The sequence below is a fragment of the Phyllostomus discolor genome, chromosome X (assembly GCF_004126475.2).
Source record: "Phyllostomus discolor isolate MPI-MPIP mPhyDis1 chromosome X, mPhyDis1.pri.v3, whole genome shotgun sequence".
Lineage (NCBI taxonomy): Eukaryota > Metazoa > Chordata > Mammalia > Chiroptera > Phyllostomidae > Phyllostomus > Phyllostomus discolor.
This window is the reverse complement of record NC_050198.1, coordinates 98,616,012-98,640,083: the sequence shown is the minus strand read 5'-3', so window position 1 is coordinate 98,640,083 and position 24,072 is coordinate 98,616,012. Positions and strand designations below refer to the sequence as shown.

The following is a 24,072-nucleotide window of genomic DNA, read 5'->3' as shown; positions in this document are numbered from 1 at the left end:
CTAAAAATGAATTAGAGAAACAACTGTGGTGTTAGATGTTGTAAAAAAAAAAGGCAAACAGTAATAACAGCTATCAGTTACTGTGCATTTGCCATCTTCCATGTGCTATGCTAAATATTTATAAATACTAACTCATTTAAGCCTCACAATAAACCTCTGAGTTAAGTATGGCTATTATCTCCCTTTTCAAAAAGAGGTGACTGAAGTGCAGAAATGAGGGAGGATTAACTAACATGGTCCAAGCAAGTAAATTGTGGGAGTACAAATGGTACAGATACTTTGAAAACAGAAGAAGGGCATTCATTAACTGTCAAGCTGAATTGATGAAAGTTTTACAAAGACAGGTAACATTTAAACTGGGGATAGAAAAATGAGGAAGAAGAAAGTGTGTTGAGGCAAATGGAGCAGCATGAGAAAGTCTTGGAGGCCAGAAAGAGGATTGCCTATTCTGGGGAACAAAGAATGAGTTGCTAGAACCTGATTGTGAGAGCTGAAATGCCTAGCTTGAGTCTGAACTTTACTCCCTAGGTTAATTGGAGATCATTAAAACTTTGCATGCCAGGAACTCAAACAATTAGCTATTTCACCTGAAAGATCAATGTGACATCAGAGTTAACACTCAAAGAGGTGAGAGACTAGACAGCCCAGTGGCAGGCTGTTGTCATGGTCCAATGGTCAAAGAGAGCATTGATAAGCTAGATCATTGAGTCTGACTTCTTCCCTGGAATTTCTACTTTTTGTTCTTAATTATACCTTCTGGAACCATGCAAACCAAATCCAGATTTTTAAAAATATTATAGTCCTTGATATATTTTTTTCATATATATCAAGGCTCTTTCTACTCTGAACCTTAGCTCTTTCCATAGGGGGATTATGACCTTGGTGATTAATAAGGACTTCCTCAGCTATGACATCTTGTTATTCCAAGTCACTGAGACCTCTGAATCTGCTTTTATCAGCTGGTATTTTAAAGGATAGGGACAGTTCCTCTGTTATATTTGGATAGAGCTGTTTCTCCTCTTTCAGGAGTAGATTGTAAGTCCTTTTTGGAGTATGCTCCAGCACAGGGTGACCATTTTCCTCTTGTTCCATTTCAACAGCAGTCTCCAGAGACTTTAGAGAAGACAATGTGAGGATGCTGGGCATGCAGGTTCCTGTAAAGGATATTGAGATGCTGGCTTCTGTCTTAATTGCTACGGGTGTCGTTCTTTTGCTCATTGTTCTGGTTCTTGGTGGTGTGGTCTGGTACCAACATCGTCAAAAAAAGCTACGGCGCAACAGGAGGTCAATCCTGGATGACAGCTTTAAGCTTCTGTCTCTCAAGAACTAACAGCTGGATCTTGGAACTGCACATCTGGAATGCTTTCTCAGCAGGCCATGGACCAGCAGCTGACCTTACTGTAAAAGGGATATGGGTGATAGGCAGACAGAGGAGGGAATCAAACTTGTCTGGGTATTTTTTCACTTATTTATTTACATAGAAATGCTATACATTCTCTTTTCCTTTAACTTTCATTGCTCTACTTGAGAACCTGTAGCTAGATGAGTCCCTCAGTATTATGTATCACAAATTTCAATGGCTAGATTATATCACTCACTGACACTTGGAAGATGTGGAAATTTCTAAAAACTGATCCTTCTCACAAAGTACATACCAAGAGTAAAACACATTGAATAGGCTTCTACTGCTTTCCAGGACCTACGCAAATTCAATCTGAACCAAGGCTAAGTGAGCTATGAGGATAATCCATACTTAAACTAAGGAATAAAGAACATGGGTACAATGAGGAAATGGGTGGGGTGAGATCTGAATATCCAAAATGTATTTTGATTCTCCTTGGAAAGAAACTATTTTGGAAAGTGGGTGGATGGTGGTTGCCATGAACAACTTTAACTTCTGAGCCCAGAGCTCTGCTCCTGAGGAAGCCAGTCCTCAAAATTCCTGGCACAATCACATTGAAGAGAATGTTGAGTGTCTTCTCCATATGATAAGCAGAAATTCCTGTATATTAAAGTACTTGTTAGAATAATGTAAGGGTGAATTTGATGATTTTGATGGTTCCTCTGGCCTCTGGAAGGTTGTGACTGTGATTGAAACAAAGGCCACTCAATGGTGGGGTGAGGAGTAGATATAGAATGGGTCAATCCTTTGTGGAGCCTGCCAGCTTGTGTTTTAGAAATGAAAAGGCTGTCTGAGAGGAAGCCTCAAAGTCAGAATGGTGGTTGCCATCTTTTGTCCTATAGATGCCAAAAGTCTTCTGGATGCCAAAAAAAAGTTGCAAGAGGAAAATAGAGAGCTAAGACCAGGCTCAAAGCTGTCCCCTGGGCAAGGAAAGGTGGATACAGATCTCATGGAATCTTTTGCTAGTTGGGAGTATAAAAGGTCTACTTGAAATTTTGGGGGCCTCTTTAAAACACAGAGTCCTTCCATCTAGCACATTAAAGCACTATTTCTTTGTTACCTACAAGTTCAAGCCTATTTGAACTCTTGGTAAGAGAGCACAGACAAGAAAGTAGGGATGGTATGAGATGGCCTACCCTCACTACAATATACATATTAACATTTTGCATGGCAAGTAGAGAACAGAAGGGGCCACAGAAACAGCGAAGATGATACCCTGAAATACACAGTGCTTTATACTTTACAAAGAATCTAATACATGACTGCATTTGACCTTCTTGCATTCTCTAAGGGCACTATTTTGTTTTACATTTGAATAAATAAAGAGTCAGAGAGTTAGTGATTTTACCTAAGGACATTCAGCTATAAGTTCAGCAGGGATTCAAGCCTTCATCTATTTGACCCCAAATACCTGTTTGATCACCCTATAACATGGAGAGCTCCACTAATCTCCATCTTTTGTGTCCATATCGACTCCAACTTTCCTATCTTGTGAGCCAACCTGTCTGCATAGTTAGCAATCCCTTACACATCAAATGTACAAACCTACAAGCCTGGTATTCAGTTTTCATATAATTTTGAAGTTTTAAGGGAAAAATGCAGACCATAACCTATCATGCATTGTAGTTTACAGTGGGTCAGTAATTTTCTGAGGAACTTTACTGCAAATCTCAGAAACATAGCAGGTGGTGGAAGTAGGGGAAGGTTTGGATAGCTAATTATAAAATCAACTGTTCAACTTTTTTTTTGTCTTCTTTTTTTTTAGTTTTTTTTAAATTTTATTTCAATTGTTGTTGCAGTACAATTTTCTATCTTTTACTCCCATCCCAAACCACCCACCCAACCCTTCCCTCCTCCCTCCCATTTCCACCCGCCCCTAGTTTTTATCCATGTATCCTTATACTTGTTCCTGTAAACCCTTCCCCTTTTCCCCTGAAATTCCCCCGAAATTCCCTCTCCTCTCAACTGTTAAACTTTTTAATCCATTGCATAATCAATGCATATAACAGGAAAACTACTTTGGCCTATTATTAATTTGGAGGTTTTTGAAAACCCAGTGCACTCTGGGGACTCCAGTCAACAATATTTATAACTTATATTCAACTGGGAGGTTGTTAGCCTGGTCATGAATCTAAGACAAGGAAAGAAAGGTAAGTGGGATAGGGCTATATTTTTTCTGAATATGTAATACTGCTCCAGATTGAGGAATGCAAGCTCAATCCCATGCCATATATATATATATATATATATATAATACATATATATATATAGTGTGTGTGTGTGCAGAGTTTGCTCCCAATGAGGATGTAGGAGAAGTTTGTTTGTTTGTTTTTCCCACAATTAAGTGACACTTCCATCCATTTAATTGCTCAAACCAGGAATCCTCAAAGTCAACACAACAGTGATTCTTGTTTGTTTTGCCTCAAAAATATCTTTAATTCATTTGCTTTTATCTTCATTGCTACCACACCAGTCTAAAACACAACCATCTGTTATCTGCACTAGTGTGGTAGCCTCCTTCCTCACATTCACTCTAGCACTCTATGCAGAAAAGTGATGTCTTAAAAATATAAATTAGGCTTCCCATTCAGATGAGATGCAATAGACTCATCTCTCCCTGGAGATAAACAAAGCCTAGAAATAATGAAAGAGGAAACAAGGACTCAAAAGTATAGAGAGAGGTAGGCATCCTGGAGAAAAATAAAGCAACAGGGCAAATGGGCATCTTGCCAACACCCAACCAAAGAGAATTCATCCAAAGATGAAAGAGAAATCCTAGTGACAACACATTGGGGGCCTGGAGACACTGGAAAAAGGGACTGAGGACAAGCCCTTCTGACACCAAGTGACCATGGAAGTTGCTCTTTACCTCTGCAGGCCAGAGACTCTTCTACCCCAAAGGAAATTTCAACATATTAAGCCCAGAACCACTCTTCATGCCTGCAATCTGGAATATTCCTTTTCCTATCCAGAAATAATAAGTGGCTCTGGCAGGGATCAATAGGAGCCTCAGTGACACCCAAGAAACCAAGCAAAACAAAAAAAGATACAAAATCAATGACAATTACAGTGTCATACAAAATTATGCCAGAACCCTGTGCTAAACTTAAATAATGTGACTACCTCCTAAAATAGATGGTTTGAATGTGACCCAGAGTTCCATTATACCAAGAACAAGGAAAATCACAACTTTAATGTGAAAAGACAATCAATAGAAACAAACACTAGGATGAATCAGATGTTTAAATAATCTGAAAAGGACTTTAAAAGTCATCATACAAATGCTGCAACAAGTAATAAAAAATGTTCTTGAGAAATAGAAAATTTTAACAAAGAAATGTTATAAAAGGAAAATACATGAAAATTATAGAACAGGAAAAGAGAATAACTAATTTAAAAAACTCACTGGCTGAGCTCACCAGTAGAGATGACATAGGATATAATTAATGAAATTGAGGATAAATTAATAGAATTTATTCAATGTAAATAAACAAAATTGAGTTAACAGAATCCCAGTAGCTTATACAACAAAAGAAATATATCCAGCATTTATATCAGGATTCACAGAATAGAAGGAGGGACTGGAAAAATATTCAAAGAAACAATGGTTGAAAATTTGGCAAAAAATGTCTATAGATGCAAAAGCTGAGTAAACCCAAAATAGGAAAAGCCAAAGAAATCTATGCCAAAGCATAGTATATTTATTTAACTTCTAAATAGTACAGATAAGAAAAAAACTTAAAATCTCCAAGGAAAACAACATATTGTTTATAGAGAAACATAAATTTGAATGACTGGGTTTCTAGCTAAAGCTCTGGAGGTGAGAAAAAGGTAGCATGACATTTTTCAGTTTCTGAAAGTAAAGGGCTGTCAATCTCAAATCTATATTGAGTGAATCTACCCCTCAGGAATGAAGGGAAAATAAAGACAATCTCAGACTAAGGAGAACTAAGGGGATTTGTTACTAACAGACCCACCCTTAAAGGGTGGCTCAGATAAAGTCGATCAAACATAACATAATGAAAGAAAAAATCCTGTAACATCAGAAATGAATAAATACAGAAAAAGCAAAACTAAGGATAAATGATAATATAAAAAAATTAACATGGCATGCTCCATTCTTTGTGCTCAGTTAAGAAGGATGCCCACTTCAACTTTAGCAGTCAACACAGTAAAAATACTGCTTCACTGGGTGACATGGTGCAGGAGGGCATTCGTTACAGTGATGCAGAAGCTGGGAAAAAAGGATCAGTGGCGGAAGACCGAGAAGTACCCAGGATTGAGCCAGAGGCCAATAAGAGTAAAGCAAGAGAAAGAACAAAGGAAAACAAAAAGGAGGCAGCAGGAAAGGGGTCAGTCCTGTATGAGGATCCCCCACAGATAAGAAGACCTCACCCAGTGGCAAATCAGCTACCCTCAAGATCTGCTCCTGGAATGTGGATCGGCTTCAAGCCTGGATTCAGTACAAAGGTTTAGATTGGGTAAAGGAAGAAGCCCCAGATATCCTGTGCTTGCAAGAAACCAAATGTTCAGAGAATAAACTACCAGCTGAGCTTCAAGAACTGCCTGGACTATGTCATCAGTACTGGTCCACTCCTTCAGCCAAGGAAGGGTACAGTGGCATGGGCCTACTTTCTCACCAGTGCCCACTCAAAGTCTTCTATGGCATTGGTGAGGAGGAATATGATCAGGAAGGCCAAGTGATTGGCTGAATATGATGCATTTGTGCTGGTAACAGCCTATGTACGCAGGTCAAGGTCTGGTGTGCCTGGAGTACTGACAGCACTGGGATGAAGCCTTCTGCAAGTTTCTAAAGGGCTCGGCTTCCCACAAGCCCCCTTGTGCTATGTGGGGACCTCAATGTGGCTCATGAAGAAATTGACCTTTGCAACCCCAAGGGAAGCAAAAAGAATGCTGGCTTCACTCTGCAAGAGCGACAAGGCTTTGGGAAATTGCTGCAAGCTGTGCCACTATTTGACAGTTTCTGGCACCTCTACCCAACTCAGCTTATGCCTACACCTCTTAGACCTACATGACAAATGCTTAATCCAAAAATATTGGTTGGTGCCTTGATTACTTTTTGGTATCTCATTCTATCTTACTTGCACTGTGTGACAGCAAGATCCATTCCAAGATCCTGGGCAGTGACAACTGTTCCATCACCTTATACCTAGCTGGTATAAGCTTATACCTTCCCCAAATCATTTTGGGCCCCCTAAACTAGCTTTAAAATGCCATTTTTCTCTAGAGAATTCTACACTGTATTTCCTTTCTAAAAATATGAATCCTCTCTAGTGACATGGGTTTCCTTTAAGCCCAAGGTTTTGTGTGTTTTTTGTGTGTATGTTTTTTTTCTTTTCTTTTCTTTTCTTTTTTTACATTAAACAAAAGCTACTGGTGACTTCCTTTGACCTGTCCAAGTGAAAATATAGAGCCATAGTAAAAAAGAAAATTAACAAAACAATCAATCAACCACTACGCTGTATACTTGAAACTAACACAAAATAATATTACATGTAAACTGTAATTGAAAAAATAATGTTAAAAATATCAATCAAGGCCCTTGCTGGTGTAGCTCAGTGGATTGAGCGTGGGCTGTGAACCAAAGTATCGCAGGTTTGATTCCCAGTCAGGGCGCATGCCTGGGTTGCAGGCCATGGCCCCCAGCAACCGCACATTGATGTCTCTCTCTCTCTCTCTCTCTCTCTCTCTCTCTCTCTCTCTCTCTCTCTCCCTCTCTAAAAATAAATAAATAAAATTTAAAAATCAATCAAAATACTTTAACTGCCATACATAAAACACTTCACCAAGAACAGCAAAACAAACAAACAATAAGTGCTGGCAAGGCTGTGGAGAAAAGAGAAGCCTAGTACACTGTTGGTGGGAGTGCAGACTGGTGCAGCCACTGTGGAAAACAGTATAAAATTTCCTCAGAAAACTAAAGATGGAGCTTCCCTTTGACCCAGCAATTCCTCTGCCGGGATTATACCCTAAGAATCCTGAAACACAAATCCAAAAGAACCTATGCACCCCAATGTTCACAGCAGCACAATTTATAATAGCCAAGTGCTGGAAGCAACCTAAGTGGCCATCAGTAAATGAGCAAATCAAAAAACGATGGTACATTTACATAATGGAATTTTACACAGCAGAAAGAAAAAAGGAGCTCCTACCCTTATCGACAGCATGGGTGGAACTGGAGAGCATTATGCTAAGTGAAATGAGCCAGGTAGTGAAATGCAAATACCATATGATCTTGCCTGTAAGTGGAACCTAATTAACAAAACAAACAAGCAAGCAACATATAATCAGAGACATTGAAATAAAGAACAAACTGACAGTGACCAGAGGGGAAACGGAGGAGATAATGGGAGAAAGAAGGGGAAGGTCGTCAAGGAACATGCATAAAGGTCCTATGAACAAAGCCAAGGAGGGCAAGGATTGTGGATGGGGTGGGGGGAGTGGTGGTGGGAAAATGGAGATAACTGTACTTTAACAACAATAAAAAAATGGCCAAAAATATATATATGAAAAAACAAAAAAGAAAAAAAGAACACCAAAAACACACATATTTTAAACAACCACATTCATCAAGATAGGTCCTATAGTGGACCTTAAAACAAATATCAGCAAGTTTAAAATAATTTAAGTCATACATATAATGTGTGTTCTTTCATAACAATGGGAACGAAATAGAAAGTAATAACAGACTTGACTGGTGTGGCTCAATGGATTGAGTGCCAGCCTGAGAACCAAAGGGTCACAGGTGTGATTCCCAGTCAGGGCACATGCCTGGGTTGCTGGCCAGGTCCCCAGTTGGGGGCATGTGAGAGGCAACCACTCACTGATGTTTCTCTCCCTCTCTTTCTCCCTCCGTTCCCCTAGAAAGGGGAAATAAATAAATAAAATCTTAAAACAAACAAGTAATAGCCAAAAGACAACAAGAAAATATCTAGACACTCAGATTTTAAATGACACATTTTTTATATAACCCATATATCAAAAATGTCTCAAAGGAAATTGTAAAAAATAAATGGAATTGGCCCTGGCTGGTATGGCTCAGTGGTTGACTGCTAGCTTGTGAACCAAGGGGTTGCCAGTTGGATTCCCAGTCCAGGGCACATGCCTAGGTTGTAGGCCAGGTACCCAAATAGGGGGCACATGAGTGGCAACCACACTTTGATGTTTTTCTCCTTCTCTTTCACTCTCCTTCCCCCTCTCTAAAAAATAAAATAAATAAAGTCTTTAAAAAATAGAGAATTGATTGAAAATGAAAACAAAACACTTCAAAATTTGTGAGAAGCAGCTATAGCAGTGCTAGGAGGAAAATTTATAGAACTAAAATGCATTAGAATATAGAAAATATGTTAAGTTACTAAAATAAGTTTCTACATAAAGAAACTGTAAGCAAAAGGGATAATAAATCCAAAGTAAGCAGAAAGAAGGGCAGCATACAGATAAGAATAGAAATCAATGAAACTCAAAGCAGAAAAATAATAAACAAATGAAGCGAAAAACAGCTTCTTAAAAAATCAATACAAATAAAATGAAATTGATAAAACTAGCAAAAGTGACAAAGATAAAAATAGACAAGACACAAAATACCATTATTAGAACTGAAATGGGTTACCATTGCAAATCCTGCCTCCATGGAAGGTGACATTATTAAGATGGAAACATAGGTCATTCCAACCTCTGTCCCATTGACAAGACACCACTGGAAAATCCCAGAAATGGAGGTGAGGCAGAAACACCACAATGGACCAAAGAGATGGAGAAGGATTGTATTGGAAGGATAAAAGGAGTAGTTTCACTTTGACCATATCACCTCTCCCCCAAGCTGGAACAACACCACACTGAGCAGAATCCTCTAGGTCTACATTTTTCTTTTTTTTGTAGTGAGAAAAGAAAGCCCAAGGTAAACATCCAGCTACTCCAGAGTTTGGAGATTCTTCCCAGAAAGCCCACTAATCTCTGGCCTCATGGAGATCACTGGAGAATCTGTGGGGCTCAACCACCAGGGATCAGATAGAAATAAAGAAAGGCTGGGGATTACAGCAACCAGCTGCTAGATTTTGGTATACCATATTCATAATTGTGGCACCACTCTAACGAGACCCCAGCCAGAAGTTCTGCCCATCTGCAGGGCTAAGGGGTAGCCCTATGTGGACAGTGAGCTTGGTTGGCACTTCTCCCTGAATTGGGTATCTGGAATATTGGCCATGAAGCCCATTCTACAGCCTCTCCTGGGCAAGAAAGCAAACTCACAGCTTTGCCTAACTGCTGAACATAGCCTGCAATTCTGCCTGGCCAAAGAACCTGAGTAGTCAAGGAGACCATCTTTTAGCCCCACTCATACTGGGAAGAAAGCCAACAGCTTTTCTCAACTATTGAGCACAGCCTCTTACCCTGAATAACCATGGAACCTAAACAGAGACTCTGTGTATCCTTCAAGCCCTATTTATAGTCTTGTCCAGCCACAGAGCCTCACCTACAATCCTGTCTGATTACTGAACACAGCCTGAAGCAGGGCCCCCAAAAAGGTGATTAAAGAGCCCAGCTAATGGCCACACTTGACTACAGAGCCCAGCAGGCCCACACAACCATAGAGCTCAGCCAGTGGTATCCCCCTCAGAAAACAGGCAGTGGTCTCATCATAATAGGTACACGAGTCACAAGGCACATCTGCTTGTAGATGCTACCAGCTGACACATGCAATAATGAAGCAGAGCTAACTGGTGCAGTTCTTCCCCTGCCAAAGTAAATCTATAAATTTTGGAATGGGAGACTACCTACTTAAATGTGGAAATACAAAGTAAGGATACAAGGATCACAAAGAATCAAGTAAAAAGACACCACCAGTGGAAATTAGTAAAGCTCTCATAATGGAGCCTAAAGAAATGGAGATTTAAAATAATGCATAAACAAAATGAGAAAATCAACAAAGAAATAGAAACCATAGAGATCATAGAGCTGAAAAGTACAATGCACGCACTAAAGTATTCAATAGAGGACTTTAAGAGCAGACATAACAAAGCTTAAAACAGAATTCATGAACTTGTATAGATCATTTAATATTACGCAGTTAGAGAAGGAAATCATAAAAAAAAATAGAGTGTGAAGAAAGCCTATAGGTCTGGTGGGTTATCAGGAAGACAAACAAAATATACATCACTGAAATCCCAAAGGAGAGGAGAAAACATTGGACAGAAAGTCAATTTAAAGCAATAGTGTCTGAAAACTTTCCAAACATGGAGAGATAAATGAACATCCAGATTCATGAGGCACAAATGACCCCAAATTGGGTGAACTAGAAAAGCATTACACCAAGACACATTATAAATTGTCAAAGGTAAAAGATAAAGAGAGAAATTTAAAGCAGCAAGTGAAAAATAACTTGTCATATACAAAGGGACCCCATAAGACTGTTAGTGGATTTCTTAGCAGAAACTTTGCAGCCTGAGAGAGTGGGATGCTATATTCAAAATATTGAAAGAAAAACTTTCATCCAGGGATATACTACACATGGCAAATCTTTCCTTCATAAATTAAGGTAAGACAAAGACTTCAAAAAACAACAGAAACTGAGAGAATTCATCACACTAGAGTTGCCTTAGAATAAATACTAAAGGGCATTTTTCAAACTAAATTAAAAGGGTGATCATTAATATTGTAAAAGCATGTAAATGTGTAATGTGTAAAACTCACTGGTAATAATAAATACATAGTCAAAGTCAGAACCTCTAATATTAAATGGTGCATAAGTCATTTGCAACTCTAGTTTAAAACTCAGCCCTGACTGGTGTGGCTCAATGGTTTGGGTGTCATCCCATGAAGTGAAGGGTTGTTAGTTCGATTCCCAGTCATGGCATATGCCTGGGTTGTGGGCCAGGTTCTTGGTTAGGGGCGTGTGGTAGGCAAGTGATAGGTGTCATGCATTGGTGTTTCTTACCCTCTCTTTGTCCCTCCATTCCCCTAGCTTTAAAAAACGATTAAAAACAAATGAAAAATAACTATAACTACAATAATTAGTTATTGGATACAAAATATTTAAGGAGATATACATGTTGATATCAAATACCTAAAATGTGTGGTGGAAGAAGTAAAAGTAAAGTGTCTGTCAGCTATTGACTTAAGTTGTTCTCAGTTTAAAATAGGTTGTTATAATGAGATATTTTATACAAGCTCATGGTGATCACAAAGGAAAAAAAAAACTTATAGTACAAGGTCTGTCCAGAAAAAGTCCAGCTATTGTTGTTGGGAACCGCCTTGACTGGTATCAGAAGCTGAAACCCCCGCCTAGGCTAGGGCTGAGGGAACGCCCTTAGAACTGTAAGGCAGCAAAGAGACAAGGGCTTGTCTCCCTGGCAGGAATGCTGCTTCTGCTGCTTTATTCATAACTGAACTCCAAAAAGCTTGGTCGGTTAGCCAAAGATGGGTAAGATTCCCCACGGGGGGAACGACCTAAGGCAGGCACAGTCACTTTGGGAGGCCCTCCCAAAAGAAGGACTTGGGGGGCTGCAGCAAAAGAGGGTGATGGACCCTCGCTCCTCGGCTTTGACATAGCCTGAGTTCTCATCGTCTGGGAGAAAATCTCCTTATTGCCTTAGTTCCCGAGCTAAGCCTGAAACAATGACAGGGTGGTGCAGCTCTGTGCTGAAGAAGAGTGGATTCCCCGGGTGATCAGGCCTAAGAAAGAACATGTAAATTACTGTGAAACCTTCTTTGTTTAGAATGCTCTCAGTTGAATGAGAGGGGTCCAAGGAGGAAGTTTGTTCCTCAAAGTCTTACAGCTCTTTGACCCCGACTCAATAAACCAGCAGAGTTCCTTGTTTTCTATAGTTCCTTACTTCCCCCTAATGAGTCCTGTACTTTACCTGAATTATTATGCAAAATGAGCCCAATAAAAGCAGGTATGGACGGTAAATCAGGGCCCTCCCCACTAGGGGGGTGGCCATTCTGTCCCTACTTCCCCACAGAAACTATCTTGTCTCTGTGCATGTTTGTGTTTTTCTCGCGTGTTTTTCGGCGAGCCATCCACAGCGTTCCGTGGTCACTGCTGGCCAGTGACCCACGCGCAACAATTGTTATAATGACAATGGTTTGTATGACATGGATGTAACCTGGCAGACAAGGAGAATGGACTGGAATGCACATGTATGAACAATGGTGACTTCACTGCACTAGTCAGTGGGGGTGGTAGAGGCCGTTGAGTGAGTATGTGCACTGTGCAGTTATCACATTCAAAATGACTGAGCAAGTAGAGCAACAAATCTGCATCAAATTTTGTATGACTCTTGAACCTTCCTCTGGAAACTCTTCAGATGATTCAGAAGGCCTCAGCTATGGGCAACTGGTGATTAGCAGCTTCATCATGACAATGTACTGGCTCATGCATCATGTCTCATGTAGAGTTTTTGGCAAAACATCAAATCACCCAAGTAACTTAGCCCTCCTACAGCCCAGTTTTGGTGTCATGAGACTTCTGGCTTCTCCCAAAACTAAAATCACCTTTGAAAGGGAAGAGATTTCAGACAGTTGATGAGATTCAGGAAAATACGATGGGGCAGCTGATGACAATTGGAAGAACTGTGTGAGGTCCCAAGGTGCCTACTTTGAAGGGGACTGAGGTGTCATTGTCTTATGTACAGTGTTTCTTCTATCTTGTATCTTCTTCAATAAATGGCTCTATTTTTCATAGCATGTGGCTGGATACTTTATGGACAGGTTTCATATACAAGTTCTGCTTTCATTTACATTCAGTAGATAACAGGCCTTTCATGAAAATATTCCTCAATCATAGACATTAAACTAATATTATTGGCATTCTGTTTGACATTTATTTTCCAGGACAAGCTCATTATGTTTTTGTTGGTAAAGTAGCTATTGAATAGTGTATTTAAATTGCTCCCTCTGATTTTATGTAGGTCTCAAGACCACTGTGTGAACCTTGATTCAGTCAGTGAAGGAGCTCTCTGTTGTAATGATACTATGTTATGTCTGAATGTGTTCACCTGTATAACTGTTTATGGGAAACCTGTGGAATGTTTGCAATGGCCTCCAGATAATTATTCCTTTAAAATAAGGATCACTGCTGCATAGTATTCCATTGTGTAAATGCACCATAGTTTTTTTTATTTTAATTGTTGTTCAAGTACAGTTTTCTGCCTTTTACTCCCATCCTGGCCCACACACCCATCCCTCCCCCCTTCCCTCCAATTTCCACCCCCTCATAGTTTTTGTCCATGTGTCCTTTATATTTGTTCCTGCAAACCCTTCCCCTTTTCCCCTGAAATTCCCTCCCTTCTCCCCTCTGGTCACTATCAGCCTGTTCTCTATTTCAGTGTCTTTGGTTGTATTTTGCTTGTTTGTTTGTTTTGTTGATTAGGTTCCTGTTAAAGGTGAGATCATATGGTGCTTGTCTTTCACTGCCTGACTTATTTCGCTTAGCATAATGCTCTCCAGCTCCATCCATGCTGTTGCAAAGGGTGGGAGCTTCTTCTTTCTTTCTGCTGCATAGAATTCCATCCTGTAAATGTACCATAGTTTTTTGATCCACTCATCTACTGATGGGCACTTAGGTTGCTTCCAGCACTTGGCTATTGTAAATTGTACTGCTATGAACATTGGGGTGCATAGGTCCTTTTGAAGGTCCTTTGGAAGGACCTATGCATCCCATGGTGTTTCAGGGTTCTTAGGGTATAGTCCCAGAAGTGGAATCACTGGATCAAAAGGCAGTTCCATTTTTAGTTTTTGTGGTTCATTTACTCAATGGAATAGTATGCAGCAGAAAGAACCCCTACCTTATATGACAGCATGGGTGAAACTGGAGAATATTATGCTGTGTTACAATCCAGTCAGTGAAAGATAAATACCATATGATCTCACCTATAAGAGTAATCTATTGAACAAAATAATGAACAAAATAGAACCACAGGCATAAAAACATGGAAGAGACTGAAAGTGACTAGAGGGGAGGGGGGAGGAGGACAATGGTGGAAAGAAGGGGAAGGGACTAGACAAAGAACATGTATGAATGACCTATGGACATGGACATCAGTGTGCAGACTGACTGTGGGAGCAGGGGGTTGGATGGGTGGAGGAGGGCAAAGGGGGAAAAATTGGGAAAACTGTAATAAAATAACAGTAAAAAAGATTAAAAATAAGCATCACTTCCTTCTTTAATAACTTACTACATGGGAATGGTACCACTTTCAATAGGGCAGTGAGCATATTTAACTGGGCTGGCTATATTGAGGAGGAAAATAAGATATACTCTTTTAACCATCAATTTCTGTGGTCCTTTAAATATATATTATTATATATATGAATATTAAATCAACATAATATATATGGTGGAAATCATTTCAATTTTTATGTTAATGAAATGTCTTAGACCAATTTAAGATGACTCAATACATACGATACAGAAATAAAATCATATCTTGCTCCTTTTTCCTTATATGTCAATCAACAAAATAAAAGTTTCCATTTGAAAATGTGGTATATTTTCCTAAAGCAGTGTTGGAAGCAATACCATATTATGCTGTATAAGCAAAAAATATTTACTTGGTAAGCATTGATGAGGAGTTTTCAGTCATCTTAATAAATTGGTAGTTTGAACTATTCAGTTTATTACGTTGAAATGAATTATTAAAAAGCCTGGGAGAAAATAATTTGGCTGTATTTAGTTGACTGAAAATTTATATTGAGTACATATATGTATCTTGAAACAGAAAAACAAGAATTTATCCCAAGAAACCAGAAACACTAATCTGAAAGAATGCATGTACTCCTATATTCATTGCAGCATTATTTACAATAGTTAAGATTTAAAAGCAGCCCCAGTGCCCATCTGTACATGAATGGATATAAAAACTGTGGTACATTTACACAATGGAATACTACTTGGCCATATAAAAGAAGGAAATCTTACCCTTTGTGACAGGATGGATAGACCTGGAGAGTATTATCCTTAGTAAAATAAGCTGGTCAGAGCCCTGACAGGAGTGGTTCAGGTGGCTGAGCATCATCCTGCAAAGGAAAAGATTGCTGGTTTGATTACTGGTTAGGGCATATGCCTGAGATGTGGGTCTAGTCCTTGTTTGGGGCAAGTGCAAGAGGCAACTGGTCCATGTTTCTCTAACAAATCAATGTTTCTCCACATCTCTTTCTCTCTTCCCCTCTCTCTAAAGAGAAATAAAATCTTTAAAAAATAAGCCTGCCAGAGAAAGACAAATACCATGTGATTTCACTTATTTATGAAATCTAATGAACAAAATAAACAAACAAAATAGAGACAGACTTACAGGTACAGAAAACATAGTGACCACTGTTAGAAGAAAGAGGTTTGAGTGGCTGGGTGAAAAAGGTGAATGGATTAAGAAAAGAAACTCATAGATCCAGGCAACTTTATCTTGATTACCAGAGGGAAACAAGATTACCAGAGGGAAAGGGAGCCAGGGAGAGATAGAATAAGGTAAAGGGTGGGGGATAAATGGTGGCCAAAGGAGACTTGACTTGGGGTGGTTAATACACAAAACAATATACAGATGATGTATTATAGAATTGTACACCTGAAATCTATATAATTTTATTAACCATCACCTAATAAATTCAATAAAAATTAATTCAATAAAAACTGAATATTGTGGGCAGTGGGGTTGTGTGGGGTGGGGGGAGTGGTGGGGAGGAAATGGAGACAACTGTACTTGAACAATTAAAAAAAAATAAAAAAAAACCCTGACTGAATAATTTGGTTACTTTAAAGACTGTTAAGAATGCTTAGGTTCCCATACCCTATGCTTCTACTTTTCAATAAACATTAAAATATTCTAAAGAACCCTGGCTGGTGTGGCTCAGTGGATTGAGCACCGGCCTGTGAACCAAAGGATCGCCAGTTCCATTCCCAATCAGGGAACATGTCTAGGTTGTGAGCCAAGTCCGGCCCCCAGTAGGGGGCGCACAGGAGGCAACCACACATTGATGTTTCTCTCCCTCTTCCTCCTTCCTTTCCCCTCTTTCTAAAAATAAATAAATATTTTAAAATATTCTAAAGAAAAAAAACTTAATATCACTGAACTTCTCACTTTAATATGGTTAATTTTACCTCAATTTAAAAAGGAAAAGGAAACAATAAATTGAAAATTAAAAATCTAATTAGAAAATGAGCAAAAGACATGACCAGAGATTTTCTGAACAGGATATACAAATCAGAAGTATATAAACAGATGTTCAACATCAGCAGCATCTAGAAGTTAAAATTAAAATTATAATGTTATACAACTATACAACTATCAGAATGGTTAAAGTAAAAAAAAAAATAGTGAAAATAGCCTTGGCTTGTGTGGCTCAGTAGAGTGCGGGCCTGTGAATAGAAAGGTAACTGGTTTGATTCCCAATCAGGGCACATGCCTGGGTTGTGGGCCAGGTCCCCAGTTGGGGGGTGCGAGAGCCAAATAATTGATATTTCTCTCATACATTGATGTTTCTCTCTCTCCCTTCCCCTCTGTTAAAAAAAAATAAAGGAATAAATAAATAAAATATTTTACAAAATAGTGAAAACACCAAGTGCTACTGAGGACAAAGATTTCTTTGCATCTTCATACATTGCTGCTGAGAACGTAAATTGTACAATCACTCGAGAACAGTTTGCCAATTTCTTAAGAAATGGAGCATGCAAGTACTATACAATTTATTTACATTCTTGGGCATTAATTCCAGGGAAGTGAAAATATGTTCATGCAAAAACCTACACAGAAATGTTTATAATGGCTTTGTTGTAGCCCAAAAGTGAAAATAATTCAGATGCCCTTTTATGTGTGAATGGTTAATTAAACTGGTATATCCATACCATGATTATTGGATTCAACAATACAAAAGGAATTCATGAAACTACTTGGAAAAATCTCCAGGGAATCGTAGAAATAAAGAACAGATTATTGATTCTCAGTGGTTAGGATGGGGTAGGGGGAGTGAGTTTTGTGGGAGGGAGGTGGGTATGGCTATAAAATGGGCACCATGACATATCGGAGATGCATGTATTTTTTTCTTTTTTAAAAAGATTTTATTTATTTTTAGACAGAGGGGAAGAGAGGTAGAAAGAGAAGGAGAGAAACATCAATGTGTGGTTGCCTCTCACGTGCCCCTCACTGGGGACCTGGCCTGCAACCCAGGCATGTGCCCTGACTGGGAATTACACCCATGACCCTTTGGTTCACAGGCTGGCACTCAATCCACTGAGCCACACCAGCCAGGACATATATAAGTTCCTATTTCTATTTTTGAGATCTTTTAATAAATATCCATATGTGGAATTGCTGGATCATATGATAGTTTTATTTTTAATTTTCTGAGGTATCTCCATACTGTTTTGCGCAGTGACTGCACTAGTCTGCATTCCAACCAACAGTGTACTAGGGTTCCCTTTTCTCCACACCCTTGCCAAGACTTTGTTGATTTATTGGTGGTAGACATTCTGACAAGTGTGAGGTGATATCCCATTATGGTTTTAATTGGCATTTCTCTGATGATTAGTGACATTGAGCATTTTTTCATAGGTCTATTGACCATCTGTATGTCCTCTTTGGATAAATGTCTATTCAGGTCCTCTGAAGATTTTAAAATTGGATTATGAGTTTCTGGTCTTAAGTTATATGAGTTCCTTAAATATTTTTGATGTTAACCCCTTATCAAATGTATCACTGGCTGATTATCTTCTCCCATGCAGCAGGTTGTCTTTTCCTTTTGTTTTCGGTTTCCTTCAGTGTGTCATTACCTTTCTGACACCATCTGTTACATCTTTCATAATTCTACTCTAGCCACCCTGGCTTCCTTGCAGTTCCTTTAACATTCCAGGCACCTTCTTTCCCAAGGATTGAACTCACTATTCTTTTTTTTTTAACTTGCTATTCCTTTTATACAGGACACTCTTTTCATGCTAGTCGCATAGTGTACTTTCTTACCTCCTTCAAATTTTCACTCAAATACCATCTTATCACTGAGGCCCCGACTTACCATCCTAACTTAAATTTCTATTTCCTTGCTACATCCTAATGATCTTTCATGCTTTATTCAAGATTTCCCCAATTTGGGGGCATTTAGGTTATTTTCACTTTGTTCTTTACATAAATAACATTGCGATAAATTTCCTTGCTAAATCTTCAGGCTTGTGCTTTACTATTTCAATAGAGTAAGAACTGGCTCATTTAAATGAGGAAAGTAATAAGCTTCAGTAACTTCATGGTCGTCTGTGAGTTTTTCACAGTGAGTTATTGTATAAAGAAGAATGAATAGCATTGGCTATCATTTCTTTTCTTAGACAATATAGAAATGGATGAGCTTTAATTTTTTTCCATTTTAAACATTGTCCTTTTATTCAGTCTAAACAAGGCTCATTGGTCAGTGGCACATTTACTAAGACAAAAGTTTCAGTTTTAGGGTATAGGTGGATTAAAAAAAATGAAGTTCTTGTACTTTGAGCTGTATACACTACTGGTTTTCTTTGTACAGTTTTTTCCATAAAAAAAAAACCTCATGAAAAAAAGCAATTTACTCCTTCAAAGAAGAGGGGAAGACTAAAAGTAACTTTTTCCTCCCCCTTTACATAAAAGGGGAATCAGTGCAGACTTCAAGTCAAGTTTGCATTTCTCTTTCATAACAGAAATACCAACATTGTAATTAATGACTGACAATTAATAATTAAATAAAATCTCAGAATTTAAGACTGAGTAACAAGTTAAATCACATAGGTTTTGATAATGGAATAATACCCAAATAAAAAAAGTACACAGATGCCCAATTATCACATTTTGTATTTCACAGAAGCATTACGGATTCATGCCATTAAGTTTATTTACAAACACATCTAGTATGTCGAGTTCAACAGTTTGATCCATTTTTTCAAAGAGACTGCACCTCCTAAAATGCTCTTCTTCATATCTGTTTTATGGATTAACTAAAGCATCCTTATTTTTTTAAGCAGTTGGTTTCTTACAGTAAGGAAAGGTGCAGCAAATCCAGATCCAAAATACAAAGTCATCATAGCTAGTAACCGCCACTTGTTTTCCACCGAAAACGGCAAATTCTTCCCAGGACCTTCCTCATAGTGGCTCCTACGGACTACAGAGGTTGTGAATCTCCGAATGCTCTGTCCCAACATTTCGCTGTTGGAAGCCATGCGAAACGGGCATAAACTGAAAGAAAAAATGGCGCTACCACACTAAGACCTTTTTTTGCGACCTTGTCCCCTCTTGTGCCGAGCTTTAATTTTTGTATGAGAGGTACAAGCTAGACAATATGGAGAATTGTCTTTTGAGGATTGAGTGATACCTTATTTGCATCCTAAAGACAGTTAATATTGTACTTCCATGTCTTTCCATAAACACATAATGTTTATTCAACCCTTCTGCGCAAGTTAGACATTGGTTGCCTAGAGACAAAAAGGATTCTCACAGACACTTGATTTCTTTACTTAACTGTAGCTTTTCTCTGTACTGTTGGTTTCCTGGGTACAGGAGGTGCTGGATCAGGTGCTTGCTATCAAGAGTTAAGGGGGTTTGTAGATTTGAATTCATAGGGGCCAGAGAGAAGCTGCAGACCACCCCCCCCCACACACACTGTCTTTGGTTTGAATGATCCATCTACTGCTTACCTCTATCCTCTACCATATATCTGATACTCACATGTCCTTTTCCATATTTTTCCTTGGACAAAGCATTTGTCATGCTTTGCAGTTTTCCAGCACTTTCAAGATGTTCCTATATTTGTGGAGAATTTTACACAATAAGTCTTAACTCTCCAATCTATATGCCAGATACTTGCTTTCCTATCCTCTCTTTCAGCTAGGGCAGAAACATAAAATTTAAAATCCATTAATCAGCTGTACACAGTTGAAAATGTGATTTGGAAAAGGTCATTATGAGGACATAGGTGCTGAGCAGGAACCTCCTTCTGGGGAGGTAGCAATAGTAGCATGTGGTTGGGGAAAACATGACATCAGTGATGTGACCTGCAGTTTCTGTTCCCTGTGGGTTTTTTTCTCAGTAGTCTTGTGGTTTGGCCTCAGCCTTATTTATGGCAGGGTCGCCTCTCAACCTGGCTCCTTATACTCTCCCTACCCACACATATTCCAAGAGATCCTGCAAGCTGCCTACTATTCTTTAACATGTTTCTTCTCCTGTTTGTAACTAAGTACCATGATTGACACACAGTCCAAGTGTTTTGCTATCCTTTTCTCAAACCCATTAATGATCTACAGGCAACATCAAAAGACCTGGCTTGGGTCTACAATTTGCTACTTTCTAGGTGTATGACCCATGGAAAATTATCTCCTCAATCTTTCCTGGGTCCCTCATTCATATACAAAGAAATATTAAAGTCACTCTTACAAATGGCTGTGAGAATTCAATTAAATAACAAATGTGAAGTGGTGTGTCATAATATAAATCATTCATTGTTATTCTCATAAGTTATTAATTTTATTTAAAAATAAAATACATAGCCCTGGCTGTTGTAGCTCAGTGGATTGAGCCCCGGCATGTGAACCAAAGGGTCGCTGGCTTGATTACCAGTCAAGGCACATGCGTGGGTTGTGAGCCAAGTGGGGTCCCCAGTAGGGGGCATGGGAGAGGCAACTCACATTGATGTTTCTCTCCCTCTGTTTCTCCCTTCCTTCCCCTCTCTAAAAATAATAAAATAAAATATTTAAAAATATATTTTATTGATTATGCTATTACAGTTGTCCCATTTTCCCCCCTTCACTCACCTCCACCCTGCACACCCCCTCCCACCCACATTTCCCCCCATTTAGTTCATGTCCATGGGTTGTATATATAAGTTCTTTGGCTTCTACATTTCCTATACTATTCTTATCCTCCCCTTTCTATTTTCTACATACCATCTATGCTACCTATTCTCTGTACCTTTTCCCCCTCTCTCCCCCTCCCACTCCCCTATTGATAACCCTCCATGTGATCTCCATTTCTGTGGTTCTGTCCCTGTTCTAGTTGTTTGCTTAGTTTGTTTTTGTTTTGTTTTAGGTGTGGCTGTTAATGATTCAGAGTTTGCTGTCATTCTACTGTTCATACTCTTTATCTTCTTTTTCTTAGATAAAACATTTATCTAAGAAACCTTTATCTAAGAAAGGTTATTTACCTTTAACATTTCATAAAATAAGGGCTTGGTGGTGATGAACTCCTTGAACTTCACCTTATTTGAAAAGTACTTTATCTGCCCTTCCATTCTAAATGAAAGCTTTGCTGGATAGAGCAATCTTGGATGTAGGTCCTTGCCTTTCATGACTTGGAATACTTCTTTCCAGCCCCTTCTTGCCTGTAAGGTCTCTTTTGAGAAATCAGCTGACAGTCTGATGGGAACCCTTTGTAGGTAACTGTCTTCTTATCTCTTGCTGCTTTTAGGGTTCTCTCCTTCATTTTAATCTTGGGTAAAGTAATTATGATGTGTGTCGGTGTGTTCTTCCTTGGGTCCAACTTCTTTGGGGCTCTCTGAGCTTCCTAGACTTCCTGGAAGTCTATTTTCTTTGCCAGATTAGGGAAGTTTTCCTTCTTCATTTGTTCAAATAAGTTTTCCATTTCTTGCTGTTGTTCTTCTCCTTCTGGCACCCCCTATCATTTAGATGTTGGGACATTTAAAGATGTCCTGGGGGTTCCTAAGCCTCTCCTCACTTTTTTAAATTATTGTTTCTTCATTCTTTTCTGATTGGATGTTTCTTTCTTCCTTCTGGTCCACTCCACTGATGTCAGTCCCAGTTCCCTTCCCATCACTATTGGTTTCCTGTACATTTTTCTTTCTTTCACTTAGTGTAGCCTTCATTTTTCCATCTAATTTGCGACCAAATTCAACCAATTCTGTGAGCACCCTGATTACCAATGTTTTGAACTGTGCATATGATAGGTTGGCTATTTCTTCGTTGCTTAGTTGTATTTTTTCTGGAGCTTTGATCTGTTCTTTAGTTTGGGCCATTTGTTTTTGTCTTGACGCACCTGTTGCATAGTGATGGGCGAAACTTTAGATATCCACCTGCGCAGGGTAACCCACATCGCTGTATTGTGATGTTATATGTGGGGAAGGGGCTAGAGAGGAAACAATAACACTTGCTCCATCTCTGCTGGATTTCAGTCACTTTCCCTACTGCCCACAAGCAAATTGGGCTTTTTTGGTGCTGATTCCCATGTGGGTGGGTTTATGTACGTTCTAGGACCCCATGGGTCTCTCCAACAAACTCCTATGAGGCCGGGAATTTCTCCCACTGGTGCCTCAACCCCCACAGGTGTTTTCAATCAGTGATTTCAGGCTTCATTTCCCCACCCTGGCACCCTGGGCTGTGCAGTCTGTCTTGCTCCCCAGTTATTTCTCCTAATTTATCTGCACACAAATGTGGGACCACCCAGTCCTCAATCCCATGCCTTGCTGGTCTGCCTGCTGCTGCCTTGAAGGCCAACTGCAGCCCTGTGCACCCCACTCCACAATCCGCCACCTCACTGTGTCTGCCAACCACCCCCTTGCCCTCTCCAGTCCTCCATTCACCACCTTGCTGCAAGTCCTCTCTGCCTGGCTGCCCGTCTCCGTCCCTCCTACAGGTCTGGATGGATATTTCTTCTTTAACTCCTTGGTTGTTGGATTTTCATACAGTTTGATTTTCTGTCACTTCTGGTTGTTTTTTTGTTTTTAAATTGTTGTTGTCCTTCTCTTGGTTATGTGAGGAGGTACGGTGTATCTAACTGTGCCTCCATCTTGGCTGGAAGTCAGAATAAAATATTTTTTTAAATAAATAAGAATAAAATGAATAGTGTCCTGGTTAGAAGCTTGGACTCTAGTTTCCAAATGGCCTCATCTGAGGAACTTCCTAGCTGTGAGATCTTGGGAGAATTGCCTAACCACTTGATGCCTTAGTTTTCCTAACTGTAAAATTAAAATATTAGTTACAACTTCATAGGATTTTTGTGAGGATTAAATGTTAACATGTATAAAGTACTTAGAACAATGTCCACCATAAAGTAAATGTTTGGCATATGTTTGACACTATTAGGATGTTTTAAGATAACTTTTTTTTGTATTTTAATTATGGCTGCTCTGTCCATTTGTAAATACCAAGTCTGTCTGCAAACTAGTTCTATGCACCTGACTATGGTAAAATTTCTAGATTTTTTGTTGCCAGTCTCCTGCAATCATGTTGATGTATTCTAGGGAGGGAAACATTTCAGCCTGCATATGACTTTGACCACATGGCCCTTATATCTAGACTATCCTGCCACTATTTTATCATAGTCTCAGAATATGTGAAGAACTACAGCTCTTCAACACTCATCTGAAAATATTGAGGTCAACCTTGGAGCGAAACTGAGGTAGACATAGCTCAGAGCTAGATTAAGGTTGAGGACCACATGGCTATAGTAAAAAGGAAACATGGTGGTGCTCTTAACCCTTAGCCTCTGAATCTCTGGTTGCTCTACCTGGAAGAACATTCTTCCTCACTTCAAGCTATTTTGATGAGTCACCTCCACACAAGCCCTTATACTACTTTCTTTATGTAATCATAGCCTCTGACAAAGTTTATGGTAGCAGTTACTACTATACTGTAGTAATAATTTTTTAAATTATTCATCAATTTCCCAGTCCTTGGTATAAAAAGGCATACAGTGGATAGCAGT

The 24,072-nt window shown here is 39.1% G+C and overlaps 2 protein-coding genes and 1 pseudogene across 3 annotated transcripts in view; 2 read left to right on the top strand and 1 right to left on the bottom strand.

The window, feature by feature from the left end:
- The window catches only part of HEPH (hephaestin), a 59,213-nt gene extending 56,485 nt beyond the window's left edge, over positions 1 to 2,728 (top strand). For both annotated transcript variants that reach the window (XM_028523014.2, XM_036016429.1), the window contains one exon: positions 1,101 to 2,728. In XM_028523014.2, coding sequence (XP_028378815.1) covers positions 1,101 to 1,330 — 230 coding nt within the window. In that variant the 3' untranslated portion in view covers positions 1,331 to 2,728. The remainder of the gene's footprint in view (positions 1 to 1,100) is intronic.
- A 957-nt stretch (positions 2,729 to 3,685) lies between these two features.
- On the top strand, positions 3,686 to 6,919 carry LOC118498464 (annotated as a pseudogene).
- A 12,318-nt stretch (positions 6,920 to 19,237) lies between these two features.
- LOC114504923 (cytochrome c oxidase subunit 7C, mitochondrial-like) lies at positions 19,238 to 19,595 on the bottom strand. The gene has a single exon (XM_036017175.1). The coding sequence runs from the start codon at positions 19,578 to 19,580 to the stop codon at positions 19,359 to 19,361; it is 222 nt and encodes a 73-aa protein (XP_035873068.1). The 5' UTR covers positions 19,581 to 19,595; the 3' UTR covers positions 19,238 to 19,358.
- Positions 19,596 to 24,072: the final 4,477 nt, after the last annotated feature.